The following is a 15,597-nucleotide window of genomic DNA, read 5'->3' as shown; positions in this document are numbered from 1 at the left end:
CTTTTACAGCCTTAGCAGAGGCCAGAACCTCTGCAGACAGAGTTCTGCCACAGACTCCTTTGAACACTGTCTCTTCAATGTTTTTGATGGAGAATTTTGGAGCATGATTAAACATCAAGTGCAGTATTAAAAATTCAAGGTGCAACCAAACCTTACTTGTTAAAAAGATGCAATTTGGAAGAGTGGTATATAAATGAAGATACCTGTATATAAGTGGGTTTTTTCCACCTTGAGTTTTGTGTTACCACAGCCCCTTCCAAGTGCTCTGTATTACAGTAGGTAATTGAGAGGACAGCAGCATCTGATTACACCCACAATATCTAAATCTTATTTTTCTACCCAAACAATCTGTTACAGAAATAAAAAGATGTTGTGTCACTGAGATCTTCCAACAGTTTCAATGTAACTTTCCCCTTGCTTGGTAATTTTATGTACTGCCAATTAGTCAAGTGAGATGGGAGATCCTATCAGAACATCATGATTTTAATTGGGACTTCAGTAGAAAAGAGTAATTAATAACATTTAACCTGTCCAGTAAAGCTGTGTCTCAGATTAATGAACCATGTCTTCTGCACATTGCACTATGAATTGAAAAATGCAGCAGTTAAAAACTGATTACTGTTTTTTGTCTAATTAATGCTGATCATTGCACTGAAGTATAATGACAGTAGGAGATTTTCTTTAAATTAATATATTTGATTTTACTCAGAATAATATGTATTAGGTACATACATGTATTTCTTCATGTATGTTTGATATACTTTCTTCCTCTTAAATACTATTGTGTAAACGGTATAATTTTTTTTTCTAATTAGTTTTTCTTTAAACTATTTTCGTTTCCATGCTCCATAGGTATTATGACTTTGAGTATAAAATTCTGCATGCATTTTTGTGTGGTTTACCTGGAAGGGACAAAGAAAAGGGGATGAAAATTATATAGAGACAATCAACATATAAACAGGAAACTGTTTCTTCTTTTCTGTATGTGCTATGTCCATGTTTTGCTTTGTTATCACTGAATGGACTTGTAATAAACAGTGGAACTGTGAATCTGCCTTTAGGAAGAGGAAGAGTTTTGGCCTCAAGTTATATGGAGGAGGTTGTATGTTAGAAAAACAACATGATCCCATATTAACTTTGCTGTCAGTAGTTGGCACTTAAAGTCCTTTGTTGTCTGATGAGCTGTGATGTAATTAACACTGTAGCAGTCATTGTGTAAAATACAATTTTTTGCAATTTTGTGTATAGCTTTAAGGAGATTTAAGTAGCGTCAACTGCCCTTTTAAGCATTAAAAAAATACCTTCTTCTTAAGACTCTGTAAGTGCTTGTAGCTAAACCATGCTTTATCCCTTTGTTTAGGGTTCTGTTACTTTGCCAGACACAGACATATTTTTGGTATAAAAAAACCCTTCAAAAACCAGTGAGTAGTTTCAATGAGCAGCCTCATAATATCTATTAGTGTGATTATCTGTGTACAGGAGTGAGGATACAGCCAGGATACACACTTTCAAGAGCGAGAAGTCCATTCACGTAATGCCTTCTGAAGATGAGCACTACATTTTTTGGCACTTTTCACTTTAGACATCAAGGTGTGCTTAAAGGGCTTGTTGAAATGTAGATTTTAAAATATACTAGCATAGTATAGAACACATAATGAGATAGAACTCCTAAATATTGTTGTGCTGCTAATCTATATTGTTTTATTTACTATTATGTAGGGATTGAAAGTCTGAAGCCTTATGTAATAGAGTTGAAACAGAATTAGATCAAATAAGAAAATGTCACTGGCTTTGTATTGTCCCTAGTAACAGTAGGGAACCTATAGTAATAATAAGAGATCTGGATCATTTTTTTCCAGCTGTAGAATTTGATTTATCAAAAGCTGAAAATCTCTGTACAAGTGGTAAAATGTTTGGAAGTTGCTGTATTTTAAATCAAGTTTTCCAGACACAGTTATTGCTACTTGTTTTGAGTAAGAATAGTACCTTCCATGATGGCAAAGTCACTTACTGTATAGAATTGTAAGCCAATATATCTTGTACTGAACTGCTTTATCTTAAATAATGTATCAGTTGACAAAAGAACAGGTTGTTCCATGGATTAGTGAACAAATTTTTCACAGCTCTGTTTCTTGAGGTTGGATTTTGTGGTGTCTAGTTTGTGGACAAGTTTCTGTAATCCTTTACATCTGTTGCTCTGTCTCTTGATTTCTTCCATGTTTTTCCCCCTTCCATTAAGGGTAAGCTCTCCAGTTTTTATTAATGCCTTCTCAGTGGTGTATTAACAGCCCCTGCCTATTGTCTACTCAATACCCCATTTTCATTAAACTTGCAGGGAATATACTGAAATACTTCCTTCTGTGAAATAAGTTTTCTGTGCCAGCTAATCAGTGGTTCAGTCATTTCTGTGGATCAAGACACTTAAATGGACAATCTTAGAAAGTGGACTTAGGCAATATTTGTCAGTAATAGGGCTGGTGTTGTACCTTATAAAGCACAGCCAACAAACTGCGCTGCTGATACTGTAAACACCATGAGGTGGAGAACTGTCTGTTCAGTGGCATGACAGGGTACTCAGAAGGCTTGTCCATATTTTGGGACCACTTGCAAATATGGTAAAAGTTGCTAATAATGAGAAGCTATTTTAATATGCAGTTAGTAGGTTGATATAATCCACAGTTACCTGCATCATCTTCCTTTCTTTCTTTTTTCCTGGTGCATTCATAAGCATTGTTAACCATCACTGTTAGGAATATAGTGGGTTGTGATGCCCCTCGTCAGTTGATCGTACATTGCTAATTTCTAAAGTATTTGTCAGCAGAACTGTTGCTGGGAATCAGCAAAAGGGAGGGGAAAAGATGCCAAGCTTAAGTAATTAAACCATCAGGGTCTTGCTGGATCAGAGAATCTAGAAACAGGATCTGAGCTGTTCAGCTGCAATGAGAGAATAGTGTAGGAAACTGTTTCTCAGCTGTCTCTGCTCTCATAGTTACTGCAATCCAGGTGAGACCCAAGTGTGATGTGATTTTCCGCTCTCTGCCCATGAAATGACAGCTTAAACTCAACCCCAGATGTGGCTCCCGTGCACAGAACATCAGAGTAGTGCTGCTCCAGTCACGCTTTATTTTCCGCTGGGAAGCCAGGGTACTGCTGGAACAGCTCCGTGCCTCAGTGTGTTTTTACCTTTCTGAGGCTCTGAGCAGGTAACCAGTCGAGTGTAGTCCCTGGAAAATAATGAAGGCTGGTTACTTGATTGGTCTTGTGCTGTTTGGTGCTTGCAAGGCGCAAGGATGGTCTCAGCTGAGAAGAAGAGACCAAGGGAAAAGATCTTCAGAAACTCAGACTTTGCACTCAGGTGGAAGATAACAAACACAGCTTGAGACCAGTAGCTGCTGCATTGCTTCCCTGCTATCACCAGTCATCGAAGGGCAGCTCTTCTGCAGATTAAGATTCACAGAAGCTGTAGTCTGTTCTCTAGATTAGGTTTGTTCCTGTGTTCAGATCATTAATATAACCCCCATTTAAGTGTTCATTCAAGTTCACACTAGCCTCAGGTGAGCTAAAACACATTAAAGCCACCTATGAAAGATAGTGGGCCTCTGTTTCTTGTTCCTTCTTTTCTTTCTCCCCAGCAAATAGTCATGCTCAACTTGCTTATTTCAGACCCAGTAACTTTCAGTAGGTTCCTGGCCAAAGTCCCACAGTAAAGTTTGTCTGAAATGTGCAGCAGAGACCTGGTCTCTGTCACCTGTGTGTCAGTGCAAAAGGTAAGTGTTTCCACTGCCACATCTCAGAGATAGTGCAGTTAAAATGGACAAGCAGCTTTGAGTTTTCCCTTTAGAGCCAAACTTAGTTCTGTAGACTGTTGCAATCTGTCTTTTCACTGCTTAAGCCATATCATCTTTAAATTTAATGGGGCCTGATGGTGTGTAGAGTTTACAAGGCTAATCTGTCCCCAGGTACACGACAGAGCCTTTGATAAAGCAGCAAGTGTCTCAGATTAGATTAAATTGAGTCCAGAATGCTTTATGGGGTCATTTAATATACTGAATTGAAACAGTTACATTTTTTAAAGTAACTCTAAAAACTGAGGACTCAAGCAGCCATAAATAACTAAAGGGTTAACAACAAGCACTGCATCTTGTTTTATCAAGGGTTCTGCTGTTTCCAGTTTGTTCTGACTTTTGGAGAGGGACAATGCATACATCCAGAATGATAAGGAGCAGATTTTGCTGTTGGATGATTTTGCAATCTAAAATAATCCATTGATTTGAATAGATGTACACTGGTTTACCTGAAGGAATTAATCTACAATCGTCTACCTTGTAAAAAAATGTGCAGAACCTTTGGCTTCTTTGTGCTTGGACAATTTATGTCTGGTAAAGTGTTGATTTATTTAAGATGAAAATGGAATCAATAATGCACATTTATTGTTGATATAATTGTGCTGTCACTGTTGTAAAGTTAAAAAACAGCAATTATAGCTGGAGTCTGAAAGCTGTTTTATAATTTTGCATGTGCGACACAACTTCTTACTAGAGATTGTAGCCATGGCAGCAGTGGTTGCTGCACTTTGGGAACAACAGACGTGTAGTTACTTTCCCCTCAGTAAAACTGAGGGATTTAATAGTTTTTTGGGGTTTTTTTAAGTACAAAGTTTTAAAACTGTCTTAAAAAAACCCAAAACCATCTGTATTTCCTGTCTTGAGTGCTGCTTAATAAACCAGGGTTTAATAAAAAGATACTGGATATGGAGGCAGGAAAAGATACTTGTTATTTTAAATCCTGCCTTTTACATCATTTAGCTATGATGTGTCCCTGGTTCACCCACCCTGTTTTTTGTGCAATCAAATCCTGTCTGAATATCTGAATACGAGCATGAATTGGAAACAGAACAAAACAATAATAAATGAACCTACCATTTGGGAAAGCCCTATTCCTGCACTATGTTTAAGGTCTGCAATACATTCTTAAGCATCTGAGCTAATCACCTTCTCTCACTCTCCTGTTCACCTGACTAGAGTTCTCTTAAAGAATCCCTTTTCATCTATGGATTGCTTGTTTGAGTAAGATAGGTAAGATTAAGTGACTCACAGGTTCAACTTGCATCTGCTTATCTGAATTCAGACAAGTCTCAAAATCTTAGCAAATCACAATATTAGATATATTTACTTAAAGGAATGGCAAATAGTAGGTTGCTATTTTTATAATATGACAAATAGTAGGCTGCTATTTTTATTTTTTTTCTGTCTTAGCTGTCGAGTAAAGCAGAACTGAACACCAAATGCTTATGAGGCTCAAACTGAATGCCATATATTCATGTAATTTACATATTTGTAAAGCCACAAAGAACTGTGCATAAACATTCCTTAATACCAGCAGCTAGGAGATAAATTGAAAATTATATATATATTTACACAGGAAAAAAATGAAGGGTCTAAAATATGGAAGGAGGAGGACAATTGAACTGAGAAACCAAGGTGTAGTAACAAGTTCTCAGGTTCCTGTGAAATCAGATTTGTGTAGAAACATCATATACCTGCAGTCATTCTTCAGACCATTTGGAGACATTTGGGAAGTCATCACTAAAGCAGCTCAGTGAATAGTAAGATAATCCTTAAATTCCTGAATTACTTCTGTCTGAAAAATTAATATAGCTTTTTATCACTGAGTAGTCTTCAGTCAATTCCAAATATGCAGAGCATTACACAGAAAGGTCATCTCATTTCATGGGAGCATTTGCCACGTTACCGTTCGATTTCTTCTGTTTTGGAATAAAATCCACTTATTTTTCAGTTCTCTATGAAAGAAAAAACCTGAGGTTTTCCAGTCAAAAAAGCTGCTGCAAGTTATGGCACTTGGATGCTTTTGCCCTTGACTTTGGGGAAGTTTCACTGATATTCTGGCCCAGATCTGGTGGATTTTTGGAAACTCTAATTACCAGTTCCAACTCAAACTTTGATGTTCTAATGAGACAAAATAAAAGCTGTTTGTCTGACAGCAGGCAGATCCCAGCATTTGGGTAAGATGGACTGGAGTTTTTAATTTAATTTTTTTTAATGTTCTGTAAACTCCTGTTTTCTCTCTTAACTGAAGAGTAACTGTGTGCAGAAATTCTGTGCAAGACTGATAGCAGTGTATGCAAATATCCAGTGTGGACTATGTCCTTCAAGAGATAAAATAAGCAAGAACATCTTAGAGATGGAAAATATGAGAGGCCAACTCAAGATGTGTTAGTGATATTATTTTCAAAACTGAGGCATTTTCAAGGTGGTGTTTATATCATGTGAAAACCCGTTAAGGTGCTACAAGCTCGTTGGCACTGCACCTTTGTATGGTGACAATGTGGTGCATGGCAAAGCCTCTATCTCAGCAGTAATTTAAAAAATAATAATGTGTTTTAACACTGTTGTTGTTAATGATCACCTCTGTTGCTTTCTTCCCTCAGCTTTCTCTGCTGGAAGATGCAGGGTTTGGTGGTGTTCTCCTTTACACTGATCCTTGTGACTTACCAAAGACTGCAGACCTTGCTGATAAAGCTTTTATGGTCTCCTTGAACAGCAGAGGAGATCCATCCACACCTGGTTATGCCAGTATTGGTAAGTACTGGTCAGGGCTTATTCACTTAATGGGCATTTTAATTATCTGAAGATTGTAGGTATGGGAGTAAAAGCACTAAACCAAATCCTGCTGGAAATAGAGGGTCTGAGTAAGGAAACGCTGTGCAATGCAGCATGGCTTAAAGGATGGAATCCAGTCTCAAAAGTGCTTTAAGCTCTTGGCACAAAGTCTGCACTCTGAATAGTTTATCGTGTTTTGTGTTTGAGTATTCACACACTGAACCATTATCACTACCTGCTTATTCTTATTTCATTAACAAACCCCAAACTGTGAAGTACTGATCCAGTAGCTCCTGAGCTTTTTCCACAGGATCTGTCCCCACGGAAAGAATTACTCCCTTCATCCTGTCTTCCTCTTTCATAGTATCAGAAATGAAAATTTTTGGTTGATATGTGCAAGTGAAATGTAATTAGTCAATTATATTTTAAAAGTTTTAAGAAAAAATAAATGTTTATAGTATCTGTGTGCTACTATCACTTGAACAGGATGTGTTCATTTAGCCTTGCCCAGATAGACTTGGTTATTAATTATGCTTCTCTAAATACATGTATTTTTGAAAGATGGCAAATACAGACTTGATTTCAAGGAACAGCATAGTCTCAAGGAACAACACTGTCTTATATAATTTTATGTGGGTTTTTTTTTGAACCAATGTTAACGATAAATAGAACCAGCAGCATATTTGACTTGTATGTGCTACTTAAATCTCCATTCTGGCAGTTCAGTGAATGTGTGTCCTGCTTCTCTGCAGCTTTTTCAGCTTTACAGCTGTTTTTACTATCTAACTATTTGGAAATGTATTAAGCAGCAGTCTATGAGTTTGTGACAAGGCTTCATCAAGAGTATTTTGTCCGGTTACTGACTCAGACATCTAAAGTTTGACTTGAATTGGCACTAAATCAACTGAGGCAATGTGGAGATACTTCATGCCTAGAATGGCAGAAAATAGAAATATTTGCCTGGTTGTCAAAGAAGGGTGTTAGCTATTCACAGCATGAATGCCATGACAGCTCAGTGGGAAAGAAATTGCACATTTTCTCAGTGTCTCAGTGTACCTGACCCAGTGTTCTTAAAAGTGCCCTGGGAGCTACAGAGGTAAATATAACACTCTTCAAGCTTTATTCTTGCTCATTTCATGGAGCCATTTGAAAAACAGTTTGTGGTGTCTCTGTCTGGCTGACTCCTTAATGTGTTATTTACCCTACATGAAAAGTAAAGCTAATTAAAACAGATACACCAACATGAAGATGCCACTTCAGTGTCTAAACCTTATGTGTTAGTTTTCTGTCAGTAAATCATCTCATCTGCGGTGTGCATTCCAGTCTCTAGTTTGGGAAAGAGAAGCGTAATTATATGGACAATGGTGTTACAAGTGCATTGCTGGTTTGTGGTGGAAGCCTTAGCGTGGCTTGTCTGTGGTTTTAAATCTCTGAGCAGCATTCCTAAGGAGGAGCAGGTTATCATGTTTAAGGTCATTTATATTTTGATCATTGAATGCCATGATGAGCTGGAAGGAGCTCAAAGGAATACTTGAGAAAAACCCTTTTGTATGGTTCTGTCACTGGGAGGTAGATCAGATGGAAGTAATTTCTGTGTTTCTGATGATGATTTTCCTTCTCTGGAGACTTGCTTAGAGGTAACTCATGCCTGGGACAGACGCAAATTCTTCTGGAGTGCAGGCTTTTCCCTGGGGGATGCACTTGGATGTAGAGTAGTTAAACCGCCTACGTGTGGAATAAAAGAGCCAAAGAGCCTGGGCTGCCCCTTTCACTTTGATTCACAGAGTGTAATAAGCACTACAAGAGATTTTATTGGAAGCTCCTGCTTAAGTTATTGGCATATCTTTGACACCATCTGCACTTCACACTTTGCCAGAAGAACTGTTACTATCACAGTCTCGAGGCTGCTCCTACCAGCATTCTCCCTTTTACTGGGAAAGTCCTGGTAAGATGAGTGATCCAAAACTAGTCTTTTACTTGGTGAATAAAAGGTAGGAAACTTGGATTTTCATGCTGCTGCCTGTGTTTCTCACGTTCTTGTGGTCTGAAAACAAATTTCTCTGTGGTATCAGAGTATTGGAATGCCTCAGTTTTTTCCTAGAAAAGAATGTCTTCAGCAAGTGGTATAATTTACAGATCTCTTCTCAAAGTTGACAACATTTTAAAATGGGATTTATGTAATAGTTCAGAGAGAATTTTGGAGTTCTCCTGAGGTTTCAGCTCACATTTTCTGTTTCATGAAGATTAAATGCTGCAGTTCTGCATATGAATCATCTTGAATGCATAGAAATAGCTTGAGGATGGGTTTGAGATGCCAACTACCTACAAGTAGAATGATTTTATTGATCTCTGTTTAACAAAGGGGAAAAAGTAAGGATGAGAAGGAGAACTGAAAAGTACTTATGTGAAAGTTTCTGCAGCTCTGTTTCATAATTTAGTTCTTCTGTTCTTAAGACTCTTCCAATCATAATTCTATCAGTCCTGAAACAATCATATGAGCCTTTGTGAGCATCAGTTCTGTCTGTGGTTCTGACTGCCAAAGACTAGTGTCCTTCATTTTTAGAAATCTTTCTTCTGTGTTCCTCCTTTTGAAATGAAATAGATCCAGGGGGTAGAACTCAAGGAATTAAACATACAGGATTAAGAAGCTTGGGAGGGAAATAAGAGACTTGTGTAGCAAAAATTGTCTTGAAAATAAAGTTTAGGAGAATAGTGTAAAACTTCCCCATCTACTTTTGTCTTTCCATTTTGACTTTTTGACTGCTGTACTTCTTTTCATCCACCTTCGTATGGCAGGCACGTATTAGATTTCTCCATTGCTAGACTCCAGAGCTGTTTCAAATCAAATTTGTTTCCACACAGGAAATGGCTCAGTAAACAAAAATATGGATAGAATCTATTTGTCAATCCTACTATGTAAATAGAAAAGTGGCATTGTGATAAGCACTAAGAACCCTGCCCATGAGATAAGGTGCCTCATAATAGAATCCCTATCTGTGCAGAGGGGGAATAGAAATTATTTCAGGAAGAGTTCAGATGGCATCATAGAAAATACTGCAAGCTTAAAAATGCTGAAATAGAACAGCTGTAAAATACCATCTTATGGTATCAGCTGGAGTCTCAAGTGTGATGTTGGTTTAGGGAATTGTTATGTAGAGGTTATAACAGTAAGAAAAAGGGGTCTGCTTGGAAGTCATGCATGGTTCAGGTCATTGTTAACAGCTGGTCATGTGAGCCATATTACAGGAATTTGGGTGAAAAAATCAGTGACAGGGGAAATGCACGGTGTCCCTAGAATTGTGAATAGTGGACATTATTCAGACAGAAGAATTGGCATGAGCATTCCTCAAACATTGCTAATAGGATTTGATTTCAGAGGAAGGGACAAGGAAGGCAAGAATTGGTAAGGTGTTGGTCCGCTCCAGGCCACAGCTCAGACCATCAGCAAAGTCAGTGATGCCTCTGAAAATGTATTTAAGAAGGGACAAGGATGCTGGACAGGCAGGGGAGTGAAATTAAGCCTGGAAAAGGGCAGGGTGACAGTGCTGTTCTAATCTTTTTGGTTTGCTCACTTTCCAAATCCATTTTAACTGGCGGTTGCTGACACTCTTTTGCCCGTGGTGGTAATTGGTAAGTAATCTCTCCATCTTTACCCTGATCTTTTCCATCTTACTTCCCTCTTACCCTGTGGAATAGGGATAATGAGAGCATGGCTGGGTAGGTGTCTGGGAGCTGGCCAAGGTTTACCCACCACACTGTGTTCAACAAAAGTTAAACACCAAATATTCACCATAAAAACCCCGTGACATTTACCTCTTTAGAAATGTGCCATTCCTTAACTGAGCTTAGGCAGCTCTCCTGCAGCAAACGCGGGGAACTGCTGCCACTGCTTGGAATGTGGATATGCAGGTACTTGCTGGGGTGGAAGCGTGTGCCTGCTTTGTTTTCAGTCAGCCCTGTGATTCTGTAGGTTTAGGTGTGCCCTGCTTAATATCGGAGTTTGTCCTTTCTGTCCTTCACTCCATGATATTTTACTCCTCTGAAGCCACCAGCTGAGCAGAAGTTAGCTGGAAAATAGAGCACTGTGTAATGGTTTTAACCATGCATATGCAACATATGTTCTAAAATGGTTTGTTATAAATCATCATGACTTCTTACAGGATGTCCTCAGCTCTGGTTTGTCTGTTCTTTTTGAGAACAAAACACAGTCACAAGAATATATTTCTATGCTTGCCTCTGCAGCTGTGGAAATGATTCTGGGAATAATTCTTTTCTTTTCTTTTCTTTTTTCAAAATTTGTGCTTGCTTTCTGCTAATAACATCAGAAAAATGAAATATAAAGATAATTTGTTGTAAAGTGACTGTCTACAGTCAGGCTTCTGTGTACTGTTCTTTGATTTTCCTTGAGGACAGACTGAAGCTGAGGAGAAAGAAAAGCTAAAGTGTCATGTTATAGTTTAGGTGTGTGTTGTATGTATGTCTACATGTATTCTTGATCATTTTATTTTGGACTTAGGACATAATTTCAGTGGTTGCCATAAAAAACCCACAGAGTTTTAATCAGACCAACTACATTGCTCTGTCTGATATACTGTGTTATTTTCTGTATGAACAAAAATCAGTGCTAATGCAATAGAGAGCTAAATCTTTGAAAAATACTGGCCTTTGAATAGTGAATGCAGTATGTAATAATTTCAGCAGATTTTCAATAATATCTGTAGCACTAATAGTTCAAGAGTATCTAAATCCATGATCTGCCTCTTGAGAGTTTTCAGGATACAATAAAGCAACTAAATTTCTATGTTAGTGCCAAATTACATGCTCTGAGATTTTTGGATTTGTGGGTTTTAGTTTTTCCTCCTGTCTGGCTTTCAGTTAGGTTTACATGTATTTAAAACTGAGAGAATTAGTTGGACATCAAGATATTTTAGGATCACAGGTTTGAGTGTGTGGATATCACTTTATTTTCTACTAATGTTTTTCTTGGAAGAAAATTTTAATTGAAAACATTGTGATTTTATTAATTCAAGTATTAGAAGAGAGGAGAAATCATTGGCAATGGTACTGGAATAGCTTGCTAGCAATGTTTTGATCATTTGACTTTTGCAAATGCCATCATGAAACATATGGTCAAAACTTTTCTCAGTTTCAAACAGAAAGTTATTAAAAGTTTTGAATTTATAAAAGAACTGGAATGTACAAGTGATGAAGACCAGATTATTTGAAAACAACAAATCAGCACTTCCTATGCTGCAGAATTAGCTGAGTGGAAAACATAATGACTAAATTCTTCCTGATGCCTTGGAAGTTGCAGAGGACTTCTCAATGTTTTTGGCATTTCAGACAGTTTCCAACTACTACTAAACAGCTGTGACTCACTACAGAATGTTTTCCAGTGAGGCTGCTTTTTCTCTCATCCAGCAAAAATAACATTTTAAATGGAGTCCAGATTAGACTTTTGAAGCTACCCAACTCGCAAGTGAATTCAGAATATTTAAATCTTTTGTGCAATCATGATTGAAACAAGTCCTGCCATAACTTTACTGGCATATTTCAGCCCAGCATGATTTGTGCAAGTGAGTTAATTTATGGTGTGCTCACAAAACAGCAAACATCACTGCATGGCAGTGAATCCAGCTGGTGCCTTGGAATCTGCTCCTGCAGAGCCTGGTTGAAATCTGTTGTCTTCGCAGAAATTTGGGATGGGAGGTTCCTTTTTATGGAATTGGGAAGGTTTTTTGAGGACCCCCTTGCACTCCCATATATGACTCCTGGCTGTGTATAGGACCAGGATTAAGAGGCAGACTCTCGAGACAGGATATGAGGAAAAACTTCTCTTTATTTATGTATGGATGAGGAAAGTTTTGGTTTGCAAAGGCAGAGGGGTGGATTGTTGTCCATTTTCTCATGTTGTTATATATAACAACCCATTTTCAGAATCAAAAAGGCTCTGAACTGTCAGCTTGAGGCCAGTTTTATGGACCACATGCTCTGTGGCCAGTTATTTGGTACTTAACACCCTTCTCTGGCATTAGTGTGATTTTTTTTGGTTTTGTAGGCTCCAAAACTCCTGTTTTAGTATTACAGTAAAACAACATCAGTGTCCTATGCCTTCTTTACTTCTAATAGTTGAGTCTGATTATCACCTTCTTCTGTTGCAGGTGATATATTGTACATTCTAAAAAGATTCCCTCTAAATGAGACTGTTAAGGCAGTTTAGATTTAAAACAAGCTGTTAATTTTTCAAATAAGGGTTAAGTTCCACTAAAAGAAGTGCTGGCTGGCAGAATGCTTTTGTGAATTTAAGCTGAATTTAGTGGCTTATTAAGTGTTAATTTAGTTTTGTACGCCAAAGGGAGATTTTGAGAGGTTAATTTCCATTTTAAATGTTTTAAAAAATGGAATTTTTTAAATATAGGGAAGAGATAAAAGAGTTATGTGGTTGAACAATTTGAACCTTTTGGACCCAGTCAATTACAGCCAATTCACTGTAAGTTGTGCCTTTTTCTAGTTGATTTTGTATTTACAAAGCAAGTTTTTGAAGAAGACTTTTATTCAAGCATGCTGCTAAGATGACCTGTCAGGGGAAAAGATGGGCATTTCTTCTAGGTTATTTTCTATACGTAATTATTGGTGGTGCTGTAATTGCCAGAAACAGGACTGTCTCAAAGTGCCAACTCTGGTCAGATTCAACCAATAATTCTGTCCAAAGGGGAAAAAAGTCAGAACCAGAATGACTGTAAAGCAGGTTAGATGCCCCTCACAGGAAGATAAAGCAGATTATATAGATATATATTTACATAAAAGAGTTGTGTTTCCTTATAAAGCTTGGCCACCTTTCCCATACATTTTCAGATGTCTGCATTACCGTGGTATTTTATCCTGCCAGTGCTGTGTTTATGTTGGGATACCACAATGTAACTCTTACATATTGCAGTCAACACCTGCAAGTGCACCTGCACAGTAGCAAGAGTGCCATAAAGTCAGCTGGCTGATTGTTTAAGCAATTAAAGATACAATTAGTTTTATAATTGAATTTTTTCCTAGTGCAGCTTTAATTCTGAAAGCCAGACTAAACCAAACCATCTTTAATTTGACTTGATCTCTGTTCCAGCCCACTGCTTTACCATATCCAGCAGCTGCGTAAAAAAGATAATAGCACCTCTTCCTACTTTCAGACAGGTAGGAACTCCCCCAGAAGAAAACCTAATCATCTTGAAATGGAGATGTGGAAAATTTTTCATTGTTGCAGAAACGTGTGCTTTATTATATATAAATATTATATAGTATTGATTTTCAGAGCTCTAAAGGACATGAGTAATTCACTGTACTTTGGGTTTGACCAATTTTCCAAAGCATTTTTCTTGTACTTTTCAAAGATGGTTTTGTTGGTTTTTGTTGTTTTTTTCCTTCAGAGACAGAAAAATGCTCTGCCCAGGGGAACTGGGAAGAGGTGGTGTGGGTGGGAAAGAGAGGAGTCTCTTGTGAGGGTGTAGCTGGTTTGCAAAGGGCATCATGAGTGGTGAAGGAAGCTTATGGGACAGCAGGGTAAACAGTGGATTTTCATCAAAAGTGGTCAGAACCATGTAAATAGATGGAGAAGGGGGTTGATTTCAGTGACAGTCTGCTCCAGGGCGTGGTGGATCATGGAGTGCCTGGGATATCCCTGATCCTGATGTCGGTAAAGAGATCACAGGAGAAAAGAATCACACTGTAGTTGAGCTTGAAAGGGGCCCTGTGGACCAACAAGGGATTGCTGAAGGACCAACCAGCTGCTCAAAGCAGAGTCACGTAGAGCAAGTTTCATGGTTCATTTTCTAGCTGGGTTTTCAGCATCTCCAAGCACATGTACAACCTCTGAGTCCTTGATTACTCTCACCATAAAATGGACTTTTTTTTTTCTTTTATTTAAGGGGAATTTCCTATATTTCACTTTCTGCCTGTTGCCCCTCCTCCATTCCCTGAACACCACTGGAGAATAATCTGGTTCCAGTCTTCCACATGCCCATCAATTATTTACACACAGATAAGATTCCCCACAAGTCTTCTGTGCTCAAGAATAAACAATTCCATGTCTCTCAGATTCTCCTTAAGTCCAATCCCTGAGTCAGCTTCATACCACTCCCAGTGATCTTCTCGTCCTTCTTAGTTTTGGAAATTATTTCCAAGATTATTTGCTATGTCACCTTCAAAGCAACTAATGGTTGATACCAGATCCACCTTAATGAAGGTGATAGAAGTGATACTTGCTTTCATCATGTCCTTGTGAATGTCTTCCCATCACTGTGAACTTTGTAAGATCTTTGTGGCCTCAGTGTGACATCCACGAGCTCCCTCATCACTCAGGGTTCTCAGGCCATCAGGGCTTGCCTTGATGAGTGAATTTACATCTTCCTCTCACTAGTGGTCTCTTAATCTCTTTTTTCCCCTCTGTCATGCTGCTCAGTATCACAAGCTACCCTTATTGCTGTGGTTTGGGTGATGAAGGTTCCTTAGGTATGGCAGAATGTAGCCTTGGAAAATACATTTGGATGGGAAAGAAGTGAGGAATCATGTCCAGTGGTGATCCATGGATGAGTGGAGTTTCCTCTGCCTGGATGGTTTTTAGGTGTGATGTTATGAACCACTGTAGACAAGTTGCCTAAGTTCACTCAGTGTAACTGGGGGTGTGGGGACTTCCTGCTTAAGGGGCCTTAGATGAATTTACTGTTGCTGGTACAAAGTGCAAGACTCCTTTCTGTAAGAGACCGCATCGGGTTGGATTCAAATGCGTTCTTTCCTTTCTTCTACAGAAACAATTTAGAATGCTGTGATGTTTGCTCTGTGGAAACATGGAAGCTTCATTTAGGGAAGGGGATGGTACTGGAAAAAAACACTCAGAGGTGGCCAAGGGTCAGCTGTGCAATACAAGAGAATTTTATGAAAGTGAGAAAGTGTCTCTGACAAGGAGGCAGCTCGCCACGCTGGTTTCTTCAGT

General features: G+C 38.4%; 1 protein-coding gene across 7 annotated transcripts in view; it reads left to right on the top strand.

Moving 5' to 3' along the window:
- NAALADL2 (N-acetylated alpha-linked acidic dipeptidase like 2) overlaps positions 1-15,597 on the top strand; it is a 421,863-nt gene that overhangs the window by 269,136 nt on the left and 137,130 nt on the right. For all 7 annotated transcript variants that reach the window (XM_048314549.1, XM_048314548.1, XM_048314546.1 and 4 more), the window contains one exon: positions 6,449-6,599. In XM_048314549.1, the coding sequence (XP_048170506.1) occupies positions 6,449-6,599 (151 nt within the window). The remainder of the gene's footprint in view (positions 1-6,448; positions 6,600-15,597) is intronic.

Source organism: Corvus hawaiiensis, chromosome 10, assembly GCF_020740725.1.
Source record: "Corvus hawaiiensis isolate bCorHaw1 chromosome 10, bCorHaw1.pri.cur, whole genome shotgun sequence".
NCBI classification, from domain to species: Eukaryota; Metazoa; Chordata; class Aves; order Passeriformes; family Corvidae; genus Corvus; species Corvus hawaiiensis.
The sequence above is the reverse complement of the archived record's forward strand: the minus strand, read 5'-3'. Positions and strand labels throughout refer to the sequence as shown.